At 42.5% G+C, this 18,148-nt stretch overlaps 1 protein-coding gene across 1 annotated transcript in view; it reads left to right on the top strand.

Moving 5' to 3' along the window:
• Nucleotides 1-933: 933 nt before the first annotated feature.
• znf385d (zinc finger protein 385D) overlaps nucleotides 934-18,148 on the top strand; it is a gene marked incomplete at both ends in the record, with an annotated part of 81,767 nt that continues 64,552 nt past the window's right edge. The window contains 2 exons of the mRNA XM_080741773.1: nucleotides 934-955; nucleotides 8,458-8,600. Coding sequence (XP_080597899.1) covers nucleotides 934-955; nucleotides 8,458-8,600 — 165 coding nt within the window. The remainder of the gene's footprint in view (nucleotides 956-8,457; nucleotides 8,601-18,148) is intronic.

Here is an 18,148-nt window from a genome sequence, read left to right as displayed (position 1 = left end):
GACAGAGGAGCGAAGAGACAAAGCAGTGAAAGATATATAACATGATTAAACAGGGAGAACAGTGAGTGGAGAGCGAGAGCAAGAGAGATCTGACAGAAAGTGCAGGAGACGAGGAGACGTTCAGATAGAGCCTCGCACAAATGAGAAAGCTATAAGGAGCAAGAGAGGCAAGTGGAAGCCGAGGATCAGTCAGCAGAATGAAAAAAGGAGCGAGATACAGAGAGAGATGGGAGAGGGATCACATGAAGGCGAGATAGCAAGGGCAGAGAGAAGTCCGCTTGATATAAAACAAAGATGAGACAGGAGGAAAAAAGTGTGTGTGAGTCAAAGAGAGAGTCAGGCAGACAGAGAGAGAGGGGGAGAGAGAGAGAGAAAGAGGGGAAGCACATTGGATTTCAGAAGACGCTGTTGCTGGAAAATGTAGATAGACACCTCAGAGAGAAGAGAAGCACATTGAGCTGAGAGAAGAGCCAGTGTGTGAAGGAACGGGGGCCACGGCCAGCCAGCGGTGCTCAAGCAGAGAGGAGAGAGGAGGAGACGGAGGGAGGGGATGGTTAAAGAGGAGTGGAGGGGAGGGGAGGGAGGCGAGGCAGGACCAGTGGGAAGAGAGAGAGAGAGAGAGAGAGAGAGATAGAGAGAGGGAGAGAGAGCCACAGTGGTGCACACACAGACACCGCGCACAGTTGCAGAATGCAGACTGGCTGCTGACTGCACTCTCCGATTGAACTCCCTTTTATCACACGCACACGCACTCACAGACAAGCGTACACACGCACACGTGTGCGTGCACGCGCGCACACTCATACACCACACACACACACTCACAAACAACACCCAAGGAGTGTATGAGACATGCCAAGGCTTCTGTCCATGGACACACACACACTGGCAGGGCATCAAAGCGGAGCTACAGACCCCCGTGCCTGAGGAGCTATGGAGAGCAGCATGTATTTTGGTGAGTGTGTGTGTGTGTGTGTGTGTGTGTGTGTGTGTGTGTGTGTGTGTGTGTGTGTGTGTGTGTGTGTGTGTGCACGCACGCACGTGCGTTGATACCTGTGTGCAGGAGGTGTGTATGTGCGTGAGCTCGTTTGCCTGTTGCCTGGATTTCTGTCATGCATCCAGATATCGTTTTTCCTAAAAGCATGTGTATTGAAAGTGACTCGGTGCGTGTCGCGTGTTCTACAGCATGAAAGGATGCACAATGGAGCTGACTGCTGTTAATGGAAAACAGCATGAAGTTGGACATTCTGGAGACCCAGCCTGAAACCCCCCTCACCAGGTGTCTGCCCCCCCCCTGACGCAAAAAATAAAACATTCTATTTCATTCGATCAAATCCCATGTGGCAGGGGTCGAAAGTCCAGGCTTCAGATTTCATTGTGGACGTTTTATAGACTGTCCAAAGTGTTTATAGTGAAGGAATTTAAAGAGCAGTGGAGTTAGCAAGTGGCCTGTCTTAAGAGCCACTTGATATTCTGTGTGGGAAATGGAATCAAAGAAGGAAAAAAAAAAAGGTCTCCTTCCATTAGTTTTATGAAGGAGACGAGAGGAGAGGAGAGGAGGCTTAAGCAGTTAATGCGCCAGTGACTCCTCTTCAAGAGCTTCTCACATGGCTGGATTACAGTCACATCGGACGAACACTTACACAGGGATCTGAAGTTATAAAGGAGCGGGTGATTTGTTAAATGAAAGACTCTTTTTATGTATATATGCTGCTAGGGCTTAAAGTGATGGGTGAAGTTGGAGCTTGAGGCTTATAAGAGTGATTGGCACATCCTCCTCGTATGGAGAGACTGGATGAAGCATTATACATGAAAAAGGTGTCAGGTGGAGCAATGGTTTTTCCTCAAAAGATCTATTGCCAGTGTTGGTCTGGGGTGGTGCTGCAGGAAAGTGGAATGTGTGAATGTGTTCAAAATTCAGTCATACATAACAGTAGTCTATGTGTTATTAAAAGCTGGTGTGTAGTGTACACATCTTTTTGTGGTACAATAATCATAAGAGGCATGTGGTTACGGAAAAGCATAACTTGGGGAATGTGCCATTTTCTCCACCTGCGACTAACATTCACTTAAATGGAGGTGCTCTCTCATTCGTTGTTGCGTTGTGTGCATCAGTATCGGCATCATTATACTGTAGCAGCACATATGGACTCTGGGATCTAGAGCACAGAAAAGCTGGAATATTAACAACAACAAAAAAAACATTAACGACATTGTATGATGTGAGTGATGGTGAAACGATTTTACTCAAGTGTGTTTTTGTTTAAAATGGCATTGCATTTTATTTGGGGGTGACATCACTTACACTGTTACACCCCTGAGAATGTGACCTCTTTAAAATTGCATATAAAGAATACAACAGAAAAACAAAACAAAATCTAGATCAAAGGGACTGTCCCCCTGCGTCGAAGCAACCTAAACAGATCAAACAGGGCCGTAAAAGAACAATAACACAGCGGGACTAAACCGTCCTAAGTGCACATTGCAATCATACAAGCCATTAGTGTCTTTTGAATGTGATGCCTGGAGCAAATGGATCTGGTGAGTCGGGCCTCGCGGTCAGAGTTTAACGGCACACTAAACATCTCTTTGGTTAACCTCAGATTACAGAGCTCAAGGGAAGTGATTGTTGGATCAAATTCAGAGACGGCTGTGTTTATTAGAGGTTACACGACTAAAAAGTCATGACAACAGTGAGAGCTACACGTGTCTGTCTGTGAGACCGGTGGGGTGTGGATCTGTGGAAGAACAGGTTGTCTAGATAGAAGTACTAAACACGGCCTGGGCCACAGGGTAGTTAGTGGTCCAGGCACCCAGGCTAGTAATCCAGCCCTTGCAGCGTTGCAAGTTCGAGTCCCGATCCTGACGACCTTTGCTGCTTGTCACCCAACCCCATCTCTCTCCCCGTTTCCTGTCAGCCTATCAATAAAGGTAGAAAAAGCACCCAAAAAAAAAATATATATATAAAAAAAAATAAGAGCTAAACGCAGGCTCTTTGTCATGCAGCGTCGATGAGCATCGTGGAAAAATATTTGGGGGTCTTAAAAAAGTAAATACCTGAAATGTTAATGGGAAGTGCTATATCTGTTCTAGAAAAAACAACAACATTTGCACACAAATTGTTTATTCCAATTGGGGTGAGAAGTTATTTTGTTCTCTTTCGTTGAAGGCAATAATTCATCTCATAACTCATCTCATATTGAGAGTCATGGAACACAATCAGTGAATTCTCCATAAATGCAACGGGGGCACACATCTGAGTCGCCATCAGCATAAGAAATGGTTTTGACATTCAGTTGAACTTGCACTTATCTAATAATTGGATTTATATTTGCCGAGTGAAATGGGGAGGTCTGGTGCGGTGCACGACTCTCCATTCCACGACGACAACAGTTTCGCCGGCTGTGTGGAATCATCGGCGTCTTTGGACAGATCTTATCGCTTTAGCAGGGGCCAAGACCAGGACGGAGAGAGAGAGAGAGAGAGAGAGAGAGAGAGAAAGAGAGAGATAGAGAGAGAGAGAGAGAGAGAGAGAGAGAGGCAGTAGTGGAGGGGAGTAACGGAAGATGATTAATTATTAACATCAGTCTCCTCCAGACATGATTTCTACTCTCCCTTCCTCGCTCTCTCCCTCTCTCTCAACCCACGGCCGCAGGGGTAAAAACGCTTGAGTTCAGATAAGTGAATTTTTCAGGAAGGGCACTGAGGAGGACAGGCGGACGGTAAGGGCACACGGTGAATCCTGAGTGTCCATTTAAAATTGACACTCAGGATTTTGCAGTGGGTGCCTCGAGGGGCAATGGCTGAAACTTTCAATCACGTGTGGTGTGTCGGACATGGATGTTTCCGAGGAGTATAGGTAGCGGTCTCATCTAATTTAAGAAGACCTTTTTTAATGCCAGTTGTAGCCTAAATGATCATAACTCAACTCGGTTGTACACCAGCGTCTAAATACATTAGCAGTCTTTCCAATAAATAATAATGTAAATAAAGTCAGTATAATAGAAGCTGTGTTTGAAAAAGATGCACTGACTGCAGTGCACATGCTGAACCTTTTCTAGGGCATTTGATTGATTTGACTTTTGTGATAAATGTTATTGTTTTGCTGAAACAATGACAAAATTGGAGATAAAAGAGATCACAATCAACTACAGTAATGTCACTCGGTGTCACTAAATGTCACAGAATGAATACGAGACCTGACTGAACACATAATATGTACAGTGTACAAATTACATTACTATAGGTCTGAACTGTTACACCTGATGTATTGATGTCAGTTAATGATTCTTAATTTTTATACTGACATTGCATGCCAGTATCGAGCTGTGGAAATAGCCGATCTACAAGCTCACAACACATTGTGATACAATGTGTTTTGAGATGTAGATGTGCTTTTTTTCGACACATGACGTGTCAGTGTATAAATTACGTATAATTCTCAGGCTGGGCACACAGTAGCACAGTATTCATTTTAATGGCTGTGACCCATTAACCTTTCAGCGTTAAGTGAGAGAAATACTGACTCTAATTCTGTCCCCTGCACATTACAGTAATATGTCAGTACCAGCTGGAAAGTCTCAAGCCCACCTGGGCCCCGTGCTGGTGAAGAGTGAGTGAAAATTTTGAAATTGTGGTTGAAATATTGACTTCTTTTTTTCCAGCCACAGTCAATGTAAATATTAACATTTCATACGAGTTGGCGATTGTGGGCACCTGTGTGCTGTGCTTAAGCTTTCTCTGACAAATGCAAACATCTTAAAACACACATCTTGAGACACATACAGTGCAGGGGTAGAGTAGAGTTCAGGTAAGGGTTAAGGTTAGCACGCAGCCATAGGCTCATTTTCCAATTCAAGTGCTTGCTGCCGATGACAGATGATGCAGGCTGAAGAGAGTTGAAACACTATATTACCTATGGCAGTGTTGCAGGCTGGAATCTGCCCCTTGTGTTTGGACATGTTCTGTGCCCTGCTATTGTTCCAGTAACAACCACTGAAAGAATATGATCTTTTATTTACCTCAGCAAAGTGACGTGAGCTCCAAGTTGACAGGGTCTGCTGGAATGTGCTGTACGTGGGGCACAGCCATTTTTGTTCAGTTGTTTACAGCACTGGTTCAAAAACAGTGGGTCGGGACCCATTTTTTGGTCACGGACCAATTTTTTAGGGTCACGACTTGAGTAAAAAATCTATTTTCTTTTCATTTCAGATTAATTTTTTCATATACTGTGTACATATATATTTTTTTAAATGGTTTTATATGGTACATTTAAAAGTAGTGAAAATAGCCAATCGACAACACAACGTGTTGTTCGCTTGTAGATCTGCTGTTTTCACTAGTTTGGGTTCCAGGCAAAGGTCTGATCTCTCTTTTGGGTCTTGACCTGAAAAGTTTGGGAACCACTGCTTTACAGAAACTGCTGATTGTAAACTTTCAAAACGTATCATACATTGAAATCTGAAAATAGTTATATGTATTATAATGGGGAAACGTGACACAGTGTGCCGCAAGTTGGCAAACATGAAATTGTGAAAATGAAGGAAACACAATTTCACGTTTGCCTACTTGTGGCACGTTCTATCAGAAACCTTATCACGTTTCCCTTTCACGTGTCGCAAAATAAACTCTACTTGAGGTTACATGGAAAGTCACAGACTTCCATCACGTTGACATCTTATTTCATCACATTTTTCAATTTCCCAAAACATTGAAATGTTTAGTTTTCCTTGTTGTTGGGGTTACCTTTTTTTTGCACTGAATAAAATTCACATCTCAAAAACGTCCTCCAGCACGCTGTCACTCTACACCACACTCGAGAGTGGAGAAATAATCCCACATTTCATCCCCGATGATTGAGCTGGTTGTTTTGACTGTACTGTACACGTTGTGGAGCTGGATGGTGGATCTGGCTGGTCCGTGCTGAGGCATACTTATAGCCTGACGTCAGGCGGGCATGTCAAAGACACTGTGCAGTAGGATGATGTCTGCCTGGAGAAGGACATGCTTTGTTAAAGGGGAACCGGGACGTGTCTCCACATGAGAGACGGCATGTGTTCTTTTTCCAACAGATGGCAGCGCTCTGGCGGCTGAAGGCTAAAAGACAGAAGAGAGCAGGGAAGAGAGCGGGCGGCTCGACTGTGGCTTGCTCCCTCTCCCTCATTTTATGACTTATGCTTTTTATTTACCCTTTACCATCGCCTTGGGACCGAAACGTGGCAAACCTTATTTTTATTTGTCTCAGGCCGGTGGTTTGACATCCTATCAGCCAAGCCTTTTTAGAGCAATGCTGGCCCAGACGTCCACTGTCGTTAAATGTACAGCGATAAAGAATTAAAGAAAAAAAAAGAAATCCTTCCCTCTGGTTCTCATTACGGCTTTACGAAATAGCTTCTTTAATTTCTAATGTTTTGGAAGACTGGAAGTGTTTTTTCTTTCTTTTTTTTTGTGCTTTTCTCTATCGCCTTGTGTTGAAATCAGTCCTGTTCTGTTTCCAATCCACAGCTTGTAAAGGGCTCTTCCTGGCACTGCTCACTCACATGACAATAAAAGTAGACCATTTACTTTTGTTTTTCCTTGAGGTTTGCATCACAGGCTCCTCTTGCCGCTGAATCATCTTATAGGCAAGATGGTGCCTATCTGGGGGTGTACTTCAAGGATGAGAATGTTTTCCCCCCAGGAGTGATAAACAAAACATTCACGAGCAAGTGTGTCACGTTAAAAAAAGTTATTCAGGTTCTCATCACACCCAGTACAGTATTTATGTATTGTATAGACTATATGTACATGCACCATTCATGTGTTGGGTGTATTTCAGCAGCGTGACATATACAGACATACAGTACATGAGTGCAATTCTAGAGCAAAATGCCAAATATATGAATGTGCAAATGAGGGGCGCGCCTCTACAGCTTACTCACAAATATCAGAAAGCAGTGAAACCGCAGCTTACTCTCATTATACATGAGAGTAAGCAGGTCTTATTTTGATTAAGAGAGGAGATCAAATTTAGGAGCACTGAAAACCTGAACATATTGCAAGCAGGAGCTGGCCAGATGATATTTTCATGATGTGCGGGCTGTGACTCATTTTACAGTACTTGGAAGCCAATGACATCATGCTGGCAGTCACTGAATTCAGAAACTCTTTGCAACGTAGTACAATAAATGGTGCAGGCATTTGTTTTGGCGACAAGTCGAAAACGTACTTAGTATTATTGACACGGTACCTATTAACCCGTGAGACAAGTACAGCAGGACGTCATGTGTACAGTGCAAAGGGCAGTGGTGGAAAAAGTATTCAAATGTTTTACTTTAAGTGAAAGTATCTATACTGCAATATAGAAATACTCGGTTAGGGTCCCCTCACACCAAAGTACCTATGAGAGTGGAATCCGCGTTCCGCCAATGCATTTCAATGAGAGTGAAGCGGTTTCATGCCAGCAGAGGATTTCTGCAAAAAACGCTCCATTCTCATTGAAATGCATTGGCGGAACGCGGATTCCACTCTCATAGGTATTTTGGTGTGAGGGCAACCTTACAAGTAAAAGTCAGGATTTAAAAATGTAATTGAGTAAAAGTACGAAAGTATTGGCATCAAAATGTACTTAAAGTGCCAAAATAAAAGTACAAATGTTTTGTAAATAGCAGATACGCAACACGTTGTGAGCTTGTAGATCGGCTATTTTCAAACAGCCTATAGGTATAACATAAGGCTAAAGTGGTTTATGTATGTTTTATAATATTATAATTTATAATCAGCAAAGTAACTAGTTTTCAAATAATTGTTGTTGAGTAAAAGTACAATATTAGGATCCGAGCTGTAGTGGAGTAGAAGTAAAAGTATTGGAAATTGGAAATACTCTAGTAAAGTAGGCTACAAATACCTCAAACCTGTATTTAAGAACTTGAGTAAATGTACTTACTTAGTTACTTTACACCACGGGCCAGGGGAGGGGACAGTGCAAAACAGAAACAAAAATTTGCAGTCAGGTGATAACCAATCTGGTAAATAATAATAATAATGTTTTTAAATATTATATTATGTATTCTGTAAGTAGTGTTTTGTGGGGGTGCCACACAGTACGGGAGGTGTCCAATTTTGGGGACAAGGGTTAAAAATGATGAAACAGGTGTGCATCTTTTATACTGACCTGACGAAGATCCTGTGAGATCGAAACGTCACTATAAGTAAATCCTTTGCCTAAAAGCGGTGTGCGGGTTCTACCTCCTTCCTTAGTAGCTCTGTTGGCCCAGCACCCAGCACCCACCACAACGCGTCGCAGCGCAGCGCGTTGTGATCTTGGAGGTCTGCTATTTTTGATATTATTACCAAAATGCTCTTTTAGAAATTTCAGCCCCTGCCTCTCTAACATTCTCTATACATCCCTTATACTGTGGTAGTGATTGCTTGTCAGATTTTGCCAGTTGTCACACATGGTCCTTGTCTCCTCTGCAGGTAACACGTGTCAACATGGCCTCATGCCCACACTGATGCGTCCCACACTCTCTGCCGTCCAAACCTCACTGGGCATGAAGCAGTTTCTCCCATTTCCTGTGGACACAGCCTCAGCAGTCAGTCTCTTTCCAGGCTTCAGTGCGGTGAGTCCCCGGTCCCCACTGTCAGGTCATGTGACACGTTCGGGTCGCTTCAGGCCACTGACTGACTATAGAAACCGTATGAATACTAGCCTATTGGGTCCAGTGGTGGTGAAAGCACTCACATGTTTTACTCAAGTAAAAGTATCAATACTGCAATGTACATGTACTCTGTTACAAGTAGAAGTCCTGTATTCAAAGTGTATTTGAGTAAAAGTACAAAAGTATCGGTGTCAAAATGTACCTGAAGTACCAAAAGTAAAAGTACTCATTGTGCAGAGTGTATAAAGAATATTTTGAAAATAGCAGGCTCAATGCATTGCGAGCTTGTAGATCTTCTATTTTCAAATGGCCGAAATATATGAAGGCTTTTGATATATTCCTCTGGGATGTAGTGGAGTAGAAGTACTGTACTAGTGAATGTACAGTACTTAGTTACTTTAAACAACTGATTGGGACATACTAAAGGGTATCTGTCAAAACTATTGTGACAGCTGACTGAGTGTGATGAAACAGCAGGGATTTAGGAAATAATTACATGAACCCTAGTGTCCCAATTCTAGGCATAGATGGTGAATATTAGGTGGAGATATAGCTGATCTACAAGCTTACATGTATATTTGTAGAGATTTGGTGTAGGGAAAAAGGACCCGAGTATATATATTGTAGGGTTTAAGTGGGTAATTGATTGGAAGTATAAACCAATTTGGAATGGAAGACAGATATTATTTAAACATTTTATGTAAACATGATGTAAGTTAGAATCATTACAACCAAGATCACTACCTACAAACATAAAATCCTTTTTCAAATTATGCTTTTTTTTTTGCTGGTTTCAGTTTTATTGAGGTTATTTACTTATTTGTTAATTCTTTCTTTTTACAAACATGTCATTCCAGTGTTTCACTGGACATATGGAGGATGGTGATTTTTCAAATGCATGCCATAAACTGCAGCATATCGACACTGTCGGGCAGAAACCAAAACTTGTATCTCCAAGTTTTAAATTTGTATGCTTTACTTCTTCATCATACAAGACAGTCGCACAAAACTAGCGAAAATAGTATACAAGCATGCAACACACAACGCCTCACGCTTTTGCTTGTAGACCGGCTATTTTCACTCGTTTTGAATCATTTTTGAAATGATTGACATACAAGGTTTCCACCCGACAACGGCGATATGGCCGCTATAGACCTTATTGAATTTGCAAACACTGGCTTTTAAATGGAGCTCAGAGCACTCACCCAACGTGCACTTACCAGGAATCATCCATACCCTGTTATAGATCTATTGATTTCCTCTTCTTCTTTTTTTAAGTAGAAAGTAATTACAAGGAAATATGTGGGCCCACATGGTCCTAATCAGCAAAGTCATCAACGAAATATCAATAACATGTGACAGATAAAAGTCCAAAGAAGAGCTTCAATATCTTTGCTTGTGAATTACGGGGATGGCTCAATTTAGTCTTCTGGAAACCAGAGCAAAAAATATGGGAGACAGCTGGATGAGAGAGAAACACCACACGATTGCACACGTATACGTACGCACTACGCTCACATGCACGCGCACGCACGCACACACACACACACACACACTCACACGAGACAAGTGGCGACATTACAGAGAGCAAGACTCAGATAACCCATTGGAAGCCAGATTGTTTCGCCAATGAGTTTCATGAGAAAGTTCAGCCTCGCTGCCTCCCGCTCCTTAGCCCTCTAATCTGCATTTAACAGAGTTTTCCACTGATAATAAGTATACTGCACTTTGGGACGCCTCCAAACGAAGGAAAGCTGATACTAGATTAACGCGGCGTAATCACCTCTCTCTCTCTATCTCTCGCTCGCTCTCGCCCCATCTCATTTCTCGCTACTCTTGCTTTTCTCGACCCATCTGTCTCGCTGTGCTCTCACTGCCTATCTTCAGTGGTGTAAAGTAACTAAGTAGATTTACGTACTGTACTTAAAGCCATACTGTGTAAGTTGCCCAACTAGTGGTCATTAGCCCTATAGCAAACCGCGGTCGCGTCCGCGTCTTTCGTCCGTTTTTCGTACCTTCAGACCCCCGCGTCTGCCTCCACCTCGCTGAGATCTATCTTTTAAGGGGTCCCTTGTTCCTGTGCGTTCAGTAATTCCAGAGATACGGACTCCTTCACCCTGCCTGGTAGGCGAAATTACCTAGAGAAGGGATGGTACAAACGGGCGACAACAAATATGGCTGCCATAGCGACCCCACTTCAAGATGCGCTGTGATTGGCCGGCAGTTGTATAACCCTCGCTGTGATTGGCCGGTAGTGTGATGACGCAATTTTGGCGCGAGATCCGGTCCACGGCAAGGATCTCAGTTTACATATAGAGAAGGCTTTACAGGCTGAAATTCACGGCGCGGATCTTCTAAAACTTTTGTGATTTAATAGTTAGGAGAATTTTAAGATTTGTTTTATAAAAAAAGTTACATAGTACAACTTTAAGTACAAATTTGGGTTATTTGTACTTATACTGGAGTATTTCCAATTTTCAATACTTTTACTTCTACTCCACTACAACTTGGATCAAAATATTGTACTTTTACTCCACTACAATTAATTGAAACCTCGTTAGTAGTTACTTTGTAGAAACATACATGAACCGTTTCAGCCTTATACATTTCAGGCCATTTGAAAAAGGGCCGATTTACTAGTAGATCGGCTGATTTCAATTTGAAAACATGTGAAATGGGATATTCTGCATAATGAGTACTTTCTACTTTTGGTACTTAAAGTACATTTTGATTCCAATAGTTTTATACTTTTGAATTCCCGACTTGTGTTCAGACATCCCCCATTCAGACACTACCCCTATACCTAACCCTATAAGCCTAACCCTAACCTGTCAATGGAAGTGTCGCCATTCAGACAATTGGAAGTCAATGTCTGAATGAGAACACTTCTGACTCACGAAATTTGACCATCGTGCCATGCACAGTCTCACACATAAAACCCACAGGACATAAACTACAAGATGACATGTATGATTTTATGAACTAGGGGAACCAACCCAATCTAAAATTGCAACATTCTTTCTTTTAAAAACAAGATGGCGAAAGCACTATTCTCTATACTGCATCTTAGGCATTGACTTTGCCTAGGACAATATATTGAAGTCTTCACTCCCTAACCTAACCTCTATGGAAGTGTCGCCATTCAGACAATTGGAAGTCAATGTCTGAATGGCAGCATGTCGGAATGGAGAGCGGCCCCCGTAACGGGGTATTTCTACATGGCAGTATTGATGCTTACGTAAAATAAATTGAGCACTTTTTCCACCACTGCTCACTGCCTATCTTTCTAGCAACCTTTTTTTTCATGGCTGGCAGAAGGTGGGTGTGATTGTAAAAAGCAGTGAGCAGCTCAATAAAAAACCTAATATGCACATTGTTATTGTTCTGCATCATTTTGCCATGATGCCTACAATCGCTCTTTTGTTATGATTCTAATAAGTTTGATTTTGAGGAATACGAGCCAATGCAGCCAAGGCATCCAACCCCAGCATGTGGGTTCGATAATAAAGAGTAGGAATTAAAAAAAGAAAGAAAAAGAAAAAAAGAGGGTTCAAACTCACAGCTCTTTTCTGATGCTCCAATATGTAGTTGATTTAGACAATTACATTGTCTAAATGTCTCAACGACTCTTTGATGTGGCTTGAAACCCTAGGGCTAATTTGTTTGTTTCCCAATTCAGGATAAAAACGACAACAGATTAAAAACATGGCAGTCTAGTACAATTTACAGCAAACCCTCTTAATCCAGAGTGATTTACAGTAAGCAAGGAAAACATGAGGTTATACATCAAATGCATAGAATAGTAATCTAGGATCATAGGTAAACCAAGAACCTATCAACAGTCTAAACAGTATAATAGCAAAACAATCAATAATCTGTACATTGGTTTGGATCAGGCTATTTTAACATATTGGGGTGCCATATCTTTGGTTGCTTTGTAGGCCAACATCAGTGTTTTGTATGCGGGCAGAAGTAAGCAACACGGCTGCAGCTTTTCAATTAATAATGGGTGTGTTAAATTTATGTGTGCTCAGAGTCAGAGCCATGGGTGTACCAGTGTGCAAGCATAGACTGGTCAGCACAGTATTGTCAGTGCACATTGACACACATAAATCAAACACACCTATTATTAATTGTATTAGCTGCAGCTGTGTTGCTTACAGTATATCACAAGTGGTCATCAGTCTTATCGTCTGCCATGTTTTTACCCAGCTGTCATTTTCTTGAACCTTAACTGGTGCAGTTGCGTTGGACAGTGACAACTGAAGCTATCGTGAAGCAAGCACACTGTTCTTCGGTTTCCATTTTTATTCAAATTGACTGATGTTTCGGTCCCTCTTCATCAAGAGTGTCTCACCAGTGTGAACCTTATTAGAAAATGCATGCATTGTGGTGTCAACATGTGTGCAAACGAAGTATAAATTAAGTGTTAACATGTAATGCTGAATCTGTTACAGTACCACTGCTGGCTGGCTTGGTGTTTTTAGAGTTCTGGTGACAGTATCACACGTCGGTATCACTTGGATCAGAGTATATTAGAATTGGCAGTTCTGTGATTATCAACATTCACGCCATTATGTTTCCCCTCACTTTCTCTGCATAATTGAGACATGGAATTACTGTTTGATTCCATGCTGCAGGTTGTGTTAAAGTCACTTTCCATCTGCTCTCATAGTGAAGGGATACCGTTCTATCAGCACAGATGAGGTCAGATATATTTATGGGCCTCGTAGGAACAATAAACTTTTATGCTTTATTTTTTACAAAATACCAAATCACCATATAGAAGATGATGACTGCACAATTTTTCCATTCATCTACCGCAGCAAGAAAGACTCACAGTGTCCTGGCAAGATATAGATTATTAGATGCCTTTTCCATCTTTATTCAAAGAAAGGTTGTCGATGCCTGACCACCTATGGATACAATATCAAAGCAAATGCCTTACCAGGTCATTGTAAAATCCTCTTCTGTGTTGAATAACTGACTCAACCAGGATGTCCTTGGGGAGTGGTAGATTATTTATGGAATCCACTTGCTTTTCTGTTTTGTTTCCCTTCTGATCTGCCTTGAAATACTGTATAGAAAATATAATAGTGCCTTAAAGTCATTTTAACAGACAACGCCAGAATACTATAGTGTCTATGAGTCAGATGAAATTAGTAGCAACAGCACACCCTTCTTGTATCTCTTACAAGGTTAACTGTGTAGGATATAATGCCAGCTAAAACATCCCTCAGCTGCATTCAAAATATCTAGAGTGATAAGGTTTGCATTGATTCACACCAAGTACCTTTGTATTTGATATTATGCTTTTGAAACTGATATTATCCTAGATAAAGTACTAGGTTCTATCCGTCTGTCTTTCAATGTTATATGAGATACTTAAAGTGTGGTTCCTGTGGAAATAAGCCTCGGCTTTCTAGGATCTCCTTTTAGTTGACCTTGTACCAGTGATTTGTACTGTCATGAAACTGTACTTTTTTCTATTGCAAACTTCTAATAAATTCTTCAATCAATCAATCAAGTAGGACACCTCATGTGGATGGCAAGCAGGGGCCAGGGCAAAGGAGAAAACCAGGATGCAGGACTGAAGGGCAGTGCAGGTCCGGGGGTGACCAGGGGGTGGTGTCGAAGGGCAAAGAAGGGCTGAAGGGCAACCAGGAGGCAGGGCCTGCAGGGTGGAGCAGATCTGGATGAAGGCCTATAGAGGTGCTGGTGGGGTAGGGCGAAACAGCTCTGGAGAATAGACAGGAGGATGAGCAGTCGTGCAGAGTCACTCTGGAGGAGGACCTGGAGCCTGTATGGCAATATTGTTGGTAAGGTTGACAGCTCTGGAGGTTGGCGACATAAAACAGGACCGCTCTGGATGTCATAACATAGGCCAGGGTTCTTCAACAGGGGGTCCCGGAACGCCTAGGGCAGGGGTCTCAAACTCAATTTACCTTGGGGCCGCCGGAGGCAGAGTCTGGCTGAGGCTGGGCCGCAGCCTCAGCGCACATGCATGCACTAACATTAAACTTTCATATTAAGGTGGGGGCCACAAAATATCGTCTCGCGGGCCGGCCGCAAATGGCCCCCGGGCCGCCAGTTTGAGACCCCTGGCCTAGGGGGTCTTCAGAATTACTACAAGGGGGCCACCACATCTATGTGTGATAGGATCATTCTCTTAAATGAACAACTTGAACCCTCACATCCCTATTCTGAGGAGAACTTCAGCCAAAAATAGCAGATCTACAAGCTCACAACGCCTTGCGCCGCGAGGCGTTGAGAGCTTGTAGATCGGCTATTTTTGGCAAATAGGTTTGTTGTAGAGGTAAAAAAAAAGAGCAGACCAATTAGGCTACTGAGTGAAATGTCAAATTTACTAAGTAAACGATCAACGAAGTCTGAAAAAGAGAAAAACACACAACACAAAAACACGAATCCAACTTAAACTGATGACTGGTGTCAAACAAGTCGATGAAAATCTACAACACAAATTTATATATGTAGTGGGGGTCTCTGCTTTATCTCCCTCAGCTAAGGGGTCCTTGGTCTGAAAACGTTGACGACCCCTGACATAGGCTGTAGGTCAGGAAAGGCAGCTTAAAACACAAGTCATGGGAGTTTCACTATGGTGGGTTTCAGGCAGGGTATTGACAGGGTTGGAATCAATTGGATAACAGATATTGAGACAGCAAAAGGAAGAGAAAATAAGACAGAATGCCCAATGTGGGCAGGTGACTTTTGAGGTACAGGCTATGATGAATTAAGAGAATGTGGGGGAAACTGGTTTTCAGTAAAAGGGGGGTGTCTGTCTTTCTTTGGCCCAGAAAATGCCATCTATCTTGCCTGGAGCCAACATTAGTCTTGGAGAAACAATACAAACTCTATTTCCACTCACAGAGTAATCAGGAGTGTGAGTTATCGATTCCGTGCGGTGATCTGCACGCTGGAAAATTGCTTTGTAGTCCCGCACCTGGAGTGACACATGGACCTCAGTCTGCATTCTTCTCTCAAGCATCACGTCCTAATTCAATGTCCCCCTCCCAGTAACGTCAATACCCATAATGGAAATGTACCTTTCCTCAGAGCATTGAAAGCAACATAGCTTCATCTGCCCCGATACCCCCTCCCCTGCCCTTTCTTTGTCTGTCTTTCAAATTATATTTTAAGCATCACATGTGCTCCGTTTAGAGGACAAGAGAGAAGAACAAAACGGTGTCTTGTGTCTCGGTGTCATTCGATTTACGCAAGTCCTGTGAATGTCTAATCATGGATCCTAATAAACCGTATATTCCCAGAGGGAGAGAAGCAAGCGAAACCGCAACAAACAGAGCAGAATGATCAAAGCCTTCGAGAGAGTGCGACCACCGCCGCAGTGCCAGCTGCCTCCAGGCGACTCACACCTGGCGGAGCGAGGAGAGCGTGTGTACGCTGTATCTGTCTAATGCTCCATGTCACCGTCCTTATCATTTAGAAGGGAGCTCTGGGGCTTTTTAACCCCTGAACCCCTGACGTGCAGCGCAGTCCCACGATAGTATTTCACTCCCTCTGGATAACTGCCAGCAGGCTGCTCTCAGTGGAATGCAGAGATTATGGTAGAAGAGCTCAAGAATGTTTTATGGGGGGGGGGGGGGGTGGATTGCTAATGCCAACTTCCCTGGCAAAGGAGTGATGATCTCCTCTCCCCCCCCCCCCCTGTCCTTGTTTGAGTAACTTATTGCTTTATCTGCAGTTGGATTGAAACCCTGGTGGTTCAAAGGAAATACTTTTGAAATGAAGTTATGAAGTTACTGATTGTACTTGAATGCTTTCAACGGGTGTGTGTGTGTGTGTGTGTGTGTGTGTGTGTGTGTGTGTGTGTGTGTGTGTGTGTGTGCGCGTGCGTGCGTGCGTGCGTGCGTTTGTTTGTTTAACATAATATTGTAGCTTAAATACTGATGAATCAATAACATAAATATTTCAGGCTTAAATGTACATTGCGCCAACTTAAAAGGGACCACAGCTTACTTTCAATATTTACAGACTGTGTACTTAGATCATTACTGTATATATACTGTATGTCAGGAGGTTTGAAACCCAGTTGCTCTCAAATACATTATTGGACAAACCCACGCACAAGGTTGGCTCCCACCAGATGTGACCAGACCTCCTGAACATTTGGGGCAGTTGCTATGATGTTGAATTATACCATTTATGGAGGTTAAGAGGGTAACACAGGTGAGTTTTCTTTTCTATGTGTAGATAAATATAGCAGAAGTTGCAGATGGGAGGACAGGGGAAGTAGCCACGGAGAAGATGACAGACTCGTGTGATAACCAATGAAATAAATAAAGTGAAAGATTACTGTACATAACCAGGTGATTTGCAGACATTCTCATTATCTCCACCTGACCGCTACGGCCAGGGCAGGGATTATGTTTTTTATCCCCATGAGTCAGTCTGTTTGTCTGTAAGTAGCTTTCTTGGGCACTATTGCTGCACCGTTCGCTGTGAAACTTTGCTACAGTCCATGAGCCCATTTGTACATTTTCACTAATGGGGGACATTCAAGGTGAATAAATCTAGTTTGGTATTTTGAAAAGGTCTGTATCCCTAGATAATATTTCAGCATGATAGCCCTTCCCAAGTGGTAGCTTAGTCACAGTTATCAGCCTTCAATGATTATACCAACCACAGATCCACAGAATCAAAAAACGCCTAACTGTTTTTTGAATAAAACATGTCATACAGAGGGAAAAAAACATTGTTCAACCTCTTTCATTCACTTATTTCACATTTTAACCACATGAACCCTAGCACGGGGTAAACATTCAACAAATGGCATCTCTACAAGCTCACAACACCTCACGTTGTGACATGATGTGAACAACTATTTGTATTGAAAGTAGCGAAGAAGGCGTGGACAATGTATAGAATGGGGACTCAGCGAAGGAAGTGGTAAATCAATGAACATAATCATACTATTATACTTTCAGTATATTATGCTATCAGTTTCCGTTCAACTTCTACACCCGCCTCCACCTCCCACTGATTACTGCAGATTTCACTGCACCAATACCTGCACTACTTTTTCCAGGAGGATTATACAGTGCATTTCTTGTTTCCAACACCAGATTGCATAGCTGATGATATAATTTCATTGAAAGAATAAACATATCAGTGTCAGTGGACTCAAGCTGGAGTTTTGTACCATTCTTCCATGTGGCCTAGCTATATTTCATGGAAGATGGGAGATCATGGTTGTCAAAACACTACATAGATTTCACTATAATCTTTGGTATGTTGGCATGGGAAATCATTCAGTGGTAGCATTATGGTTGCTAATCAACATAACCAAAGTCATCACCATGCAGTCGTCTTCTGGTTGGACAGCTTTTTGAGTATGGTCATTACCTTGCTCTCTCCTCTGAATAATGTCCACAAGGCCTCCAGTGACATGTGAATGTGCTCAAGTGCATTATCTACCCAGTGGCACAGAATGTCATGTAAGTCTTATTAAAAGTGAAATGTTCATTGCTGAA

This window comes from Nannobrachium achirus (genome assembly GCF_963921795.1).
Source record: "Nannobrachium achirus genome assembly, chromosome: 2".
Lineage (NCBI taxonomy): Eukaryota > Metazoa > Chordata > Actinopteri > Myctophiformes > Myctophidae > Nannobrachium > Nannobrachium achirus.
This window is presented reverse-complemented; position numbering and strand designations above follow the sequence as displayed.